At 48.3% G+C, this 5984-nt stretch overlaps 2 protein-coding genes across 2 annotated transcripts in view; both read left to right on the plus strand.

Annotated features, from left to right (window-relative positions):
• Positions 1-2540, plus strand: part of MMP9 (matrix metallopeptidase 9) — a 7339-nt gene extending 4799 nt beyond the window's left edge. The window contains exons 6-9 of the mRNA XM_039863728.1: positions 75-214; positions 542-692; positions 785-888; positions 2224-2540. Coding sequence (XP_039719662.1) covers positions 75-214; positions 542-692; positions 785-888; positions 2224-2342 — 514 coding nt within the window. The 3' untranslated portion in view covers positions 2343-2540. The remainder of the gene's footprint in view (positions 1-74; positions 215-541; positions 693-784; positions 889-2223) is intronic.
• A 3151-nt stretch (positions 2541-5691) lies between these two features.
• SLC12A5 (solute carrier family 12 member 5) overlaps positions 5692-5984 on the plus strand; it is a 36956-nt gene continuing 36663 nt past the window's right edge. Inside the window, exon 1 of the mRNA XM_039864476.1 lies at positions 5692-5932. Coding sequence (XP_039720410.1) covers positions 5812-5932 — 121 coding nt within the window. The 5' untranslated portion in view covers positions 5692-5811. The remainder of the gene's footprint in view (positions 5933-5984) is intronic.

Consider the following 5984-nt stretch of genomic DNA (forward strand, 5'->3'; position numbering starts at 1 on the left):
TGCTTGTCCCTCGCCGCCCGATGGTCATCGGTTCAAGGTTCAGTGCCCCCGCCATTCTCTTTTCACGTTCCCAGGAGGTACTGGCGATTCTCTGAGAACCAGGAACGCAAGGTGCAGGGCCCCTTCTCTATCAGAAACACTTGGCCTGAGCTGCCTTCCAAGCTGGACTCTGCCTTTGAGGAGCCGCGCACCAAGAAGATTTTCTTCTTCTCTGGTTAGTTTCCTCCTGTCTCCCTTCCCTTCTCCCCGCCTCCTCACCAATCTAGGACCAAGAGACCCAGGATAACCCATAAAACGTCTTGTGCGCATTAGAAAAAGGCGCCCCCTCCGGGCAGATACAATTTAGCAAATTTAGCGGCGGCTGAATTTCAGTTCCCTTCCTCACTGCGTTCTTGCGCAGCCATACCGAGCGGCTCTGCTCTTTGGGCACAGAGACTTCGGTTACGCCAGGCTTCGAAAGCCTGGGCTTTCTTTTTGACATTCAAGGAGAATATATCCCTTCTTCCTGCCCCCAGACTGATGTGACCCATATTCTCTGCAGGGCGCCAAGTGTGGGTTTACACTGGAGCGTCAGTGCTAGGCCCAAGGCGTCTGGACAAGCTGGGCTTCGGCCCCGAGGTGGCCCAAATCACTGGGGCTCTCTCGCATGGCGAGGGCAAGGTGCTGCTGTTCAGCAGGCAGAACTTCTGGAGGTGAGAGCCACGGGGACCGCCGGCAGGGGGAGCCCGGGCGCCATCCGTATGCTCCCGGGCTCAGCACCTGTCTCTTCGCCGCCTTCCTGCAGATTCGACGTGAAGACGCAGATGGTGGATCCCAAGAGTGCCAGCCCTGTGGACCAGATGTTCCCTGGGGTGCCCTTGGACACGCACGACATCTTCCAGTACCGAGGTGAGGGCTGCAGACGGGGGTTAGGGGAGGATCTCTCTCGCAGACACTTCTTCCCACGTTAGGCTCCCCTGACCTAGAGATTGGTCAAACTCTGAGCGAGAAAGGAAAAGCCCTTGGCTATTGAGGCAAATGCCCCAGCACAGGTAAGTTCCCTACAAAGGCGGTGACCTTCCCCAGATCATACAGAGACACAGGGGCACACCCAGAACTAGGATCCAAATTTCCTGCCTCCGTACTTGGGAGCTCTTTCCCCTACAATACAGGACACATGAAGACTCATTGTTTTATTAGATAATATTTATCAAGTGCCTACAATATGCCAGGCAGGCACTGTGCTGCCACTGGGGATTTAGCGATAAATAAGGCAATTCGTAGCCATGTGTCTCCAGGCAAGTCACTGCTACTCGCAGAGCCTCAGTTTCCCCATCTGCTCACATCCAATCAGTTGACAAATTCTGTTGACTCTACCGCCAAAATATGTACTTTCACTATCTCTTTTGCAAACACCCTAGTCCAAGCCATCCTGGTTGTCAAATATTTTTAATATAGTTTCTAGGAGTAACAAGGGGTTAGGAGTGGAAGGCCATGGTCTTGGGGGTGACTCTAGACCTATTCTAAGGTCAAAGAAACTAACATGATCCAACCCTTTCCCCCACACTCCCTCCCACTGTTCCTGTCATTCCCTCTGCTCCTGCCACCCACACTGACCTTCTGGCTGCTCTTTGAACACATCAAGGTCATTCCTCACTCGGGGCCTTTGTGCCAGTTAGTTGTTCCTTCTGCCTGGAAGGTTTGTTCCCCCCAGATTGTCACCAGGCTGCCTCCTGCTCATCCTTCAAGTCTCAACATGACAGCCACCTTTTCAAAGAGGCCTTCTCTGACCCTCATTATCTATTCACTTACTTGCTTTTATTTCCTCCGCATTGTCAAAACCAATCTCATTTATGTACGCGTTTGCTTGTTAATCATCTGTCATACCCCACAAGAGTATAAACATCAAAGGAACTTAGATCATACCTGCAATTTTTCTCAGTGCTTCTAACAGTGTTTGGCATGGTAAATATTTGTTGAATGAATGAATTGATTTGTTGATTGAATGAATAAATGTTGAATTAATTGTCATGAGTACCTACTGTGTGCTAGGCTCTGTGCCAGTGCTTTGAACATCTGGGCCTGTGCCTTCCAGCATCTCTGTGGGGGAGACAGCGTGTCATGGGAAAACCTTGGAAAGATTTAGAAAGGGGTGGAGGGATGCTTGTAAAGATCTCGCTCCTTTCTGTATGCATATGTGGGAGAGTCGGAATCACCCCTCTTATACCTGCCTCTTCCCTGCAGAGAAAGCTTACTTCTGCCAGGACCGATTCTACTGGCGCATGAGTTTCCGGAATGAGGTGGGCCAGGTGGACGAAGTGGGCTACGTGACCTTTGATCTCCTACAGTGCCCTGAGGCCTAAGGCTCACCATTCTGCTTCAGCACTGCAGTGTGAGTCCCCATAGGGGCCACCTCGATGGGGAAGGAGCCAGTTTGCCGGATACAAACTGGTGGGTCTGTTCTGGAAGACAAAGGACAAGTGCAGCTGGGCTGGGCCCTCTCGTCCCACCTTCCTTTTTTGTTGGAATGTGTTTAATAAACTTGGAATCTCTAATCTTGAGATTTATTTGTATATGTATATGCATGCATGCAGGCACGTACATATGCATGTGTGTATATATGTTTTTAACCAATAGAGTGCTTACTATATGCCAGTATCTAAGCACTGCATAAATATTAACATATTCAGTTCTTTCTATTAGGAAAGTACAATGTGATTATTCCTGTTTTACAGCCAAGGAAATGGCCAACGATTCATCAGACATTTATTGAACCCCCATGTGGAGCCAGGCCCTGTGCTGGGCACTGGGGATAGAGATGAATTGGACTATGTTTCTGTCCTTAGGGACCTCTCAGTGGTCTTCCCACTTTAGAGTGCATAAAAGTACCCTTAGAAGATGCTTAAAATACAGACTCCAGGCCCCACTTGCAGAGAGTCTCACTCAGTTATTGGAATGATTCTGTGGCTAGGGGAGTAGGTGGGATTACACTTGGAAGGTGTGCAGTATATGACTCTCTATCCTAGACTAAAGATGCGTGTGTGTGTGTGTGTGTGTGTGTGTGTGTGTGTGTGTGTGATTCTGTATGTCATGGCTGAAGTCAAGGGATGTTCCCCAATCAAGATAACTTCTGAACTTGAACTGAATCTGGAAATGAGCAAGGGTTTCTTCCTGTACAAGTAAGACTGTCTTCTAAGAGAGTTATTTATCAAGAACCATTAACCTAAAAATGTGTCTACTCTCTAACCCTCATACACATGTGCACAAAACAATGCATAGAAGGATGTTGATTGCAGTATTGTTCATACAGTGAGAAATTGGCAACAACCTAAGTGCCAGGGGTAAGGCAGTGCATAAATACAATATCGACTACATGCATGATGATAGTGAAACCGACAGTTAACAGTAAACACGTTTAGGTATTAGATCCTAGAGTCTAGAGATATAGGTATAGGCTTTAACTATATGTTTCACTTGCCTTGGTTGTCCAGTAGCTTATAGTCAAAGATCAAGAAAATATGTTAGCCATGCCCTGGAGGCCTGCCTGTAAAGCAAGTTCCAGGAAAAATATTTAAAAGTATACTTTGCTTGAGGTAATAGAAAAATGTAGCTAGGTAAGCACAAAACAATATAGCTTAAACAATAACAAAGGTCACAAGATGTTTAGTTTCTGCCTTTTGCTTTGAAGATATTCTCACTGATGCAGTTATGAGATATTTTGCAGAATTTTGGTTCTTCAACCCGCTTAGATCACCTGACCAGATGACGTCAGGAACTAAGGAAAACCGCTGAGGCTTGCACAAGAACTAGACAATCAGATTCACCCATGACTTCTAACCCCTACCCCTCATTCTTTGCCTTTAAAAACCCTTGATCAAAAACCATCAGGGAGTTTGGATTTTGCCTGCTAGCTCACTGTTCTCCTGGCTTGGCACACTGCCAATAAATTGCTTTAATTTCTCCACCTCCGTGTTTAGTGTTTGGCTCTGTTTCACACTGAGTAGTGGACCCTTTTCCATTCGATATAATAGTAGCTACCTACCCCTAGTACACCACAGACTATATGCCAGCACTGTTCCGTGTGCTTTCTCTGTGTTAACATAGCTAATCCTTAAAACAATCCTATGAGACAGATACTACTCTTACCTTATAAATATTATTACTATTGCCATCATACCCCCCATTTTACAAATGAGAAAACTGAGGCACAGCTCACCTGAAGTCTCAGCTGGTGAACGGTGACAGTGGGATTTGAACGTAAGCACTTGGTGCAAATGCTGGGAGAAGAGAAAAAGTAAGCAGTGTTTGGGGGAACTACAAATGGCTCAGAACTCTAGTGTGTGGTTCTAGCAGATGGATGAGAGGGAAGCAAAGAGGATTCTGGAATGATCGAGATTGGAATGGTGGTCTGGACTAGACGAGAGATCTAAATGCTAGGTTGAAGAGTGTGCACTTGATCCCACAGGATAGCAGAGAGACTTGACTGAAGGGTGGGACAGGTGAGTGGAGATAATGGGCTCCATCAGATTTGATCATCTTCTGGACCTGGGGCTCAAGTGGGAATTTAACAAAGGATTCGGAGGACTTCCTCTGAAGCAACCTCTGGGTGGAGCCCTTGTCTCTTAACTCATTCATTTTTTGCTCAGGAATGACCTACACCCATTGGCATAAAAAAAATTCCTTAATATGGCGTGTTTAAAATTCTTCTGGACCTCTGACTCTCTCTAGATACCGTTCCATTTCTCTGCTCTCCACCCCCATCCGTAGTAAAACTTCCCCAAAGTATGCATTGCTATTCGTTGTCTCCACTTCCCCAATTTCTGTTCCGTCAACTACTTCCAACCTGGCTTGCACCCCATTACAGCACTGAAACCACTCTCTTCAAAGTCACCTCTGATCTTCCTGTAGCCAGATGCAGTGGGGACTCCTCTGTGCTCTTCTGTGCTCATCCTACACCATCTCTCAGGTCGTTTAACGCAGTTGATCATGTCCTTCCTGAAATTTTTTCTTCACTTTACTCCTGGTCCTACTCCCACATCACGGACTGGATTTTCCTCTTTCCAACCTCTAAATGATAGCGTGCCCTTGTCCCCAATCCTTGGACTTCTTCTCCTCTCTGTGCATACTCATTCCCTGTGATCTTGTCTAGCCCCGCAAGCTTTAAATAGCTTCTCTGTGCTAAAGACTCCAAAATTTATGCCACCAGCCTTAACCTCTCATGTGAGCTCCAGACTTGAACTCTTGGGCTCCACCTTCTAAACATGCCTTTGCATTAGTCATCACCACCTTAATAAAAGACAATATAATCTGCCTTCAATCATGTTTAAAACCTGGTCAGCCCTATAATCTAGGAATCTGTTATACTCCTCATTCTAGCACAGTTTCTCAACCTCCGCACTATTTGGGGCCAGATAGTTCTTTGTTGTGAGGGACTGTAAAATGTTTGGTGTCTTTCTCTAGAAGGTAGCTGGATCCATGGACAGATGCCAGACCCATTCAGGGTCCGTCCTCTTCCCCCTACCACGGGCTGCAATGTAGGGTAGGTGGTGGAGTGCAGGGAGCTCGTGGTAAATCGGGAAGCCTTGGTATGAGCCTGGGTGGTGCAAGTGGCCTCTACCACTAGATGCCAGTACCTCCCTCCCTCCCGTTGTGACCACCAAAAATGTCTGAACATTGCTAGCACAGCGGGCACTAGGACCCTGCGCGGCGCCGCGTCCGGGGGGCGGCGGGCGGGGAACGGGGGCAATCTGCTCTTTCTGTCTCCCAGAGCCGGGCTGCGGCCACTTGTGCGATCCGGGCCGTACCGCGGCCGCCCGGGCCCCTTTCCGCACCATGAGCCGTAAGTTTACTGTCACCTCGCTGCCCCCCGCGGGGCCCGCCGGGACTCCAGACCGAGAGTCCCACCGGGATTCGGCCGCCGAGATCCTCCACCTCTCAGGGGAAGACGCCAAAGGTAGAGGCCGCAGGGGGCGGGGCCTGCCGGGGTGGGCGGGGCGACAGAAGGG

The sequence above is a fragment of the Pteropus medius genome, unplaced genomic scaffold (genome assembly GCF_902729225.1).
Source record: "Pteropus medius unplaced genomic scaffold, Ma_sr-lr_union100, whole genome shotgun sequence".
NCBI classification, from domain to species: domain Eukaryota; kingdom Metazoa; phylum Chordata; class Mammalia; order Chiroptera; family Pteropodidae; genus Pteropus; species Pteropus medius.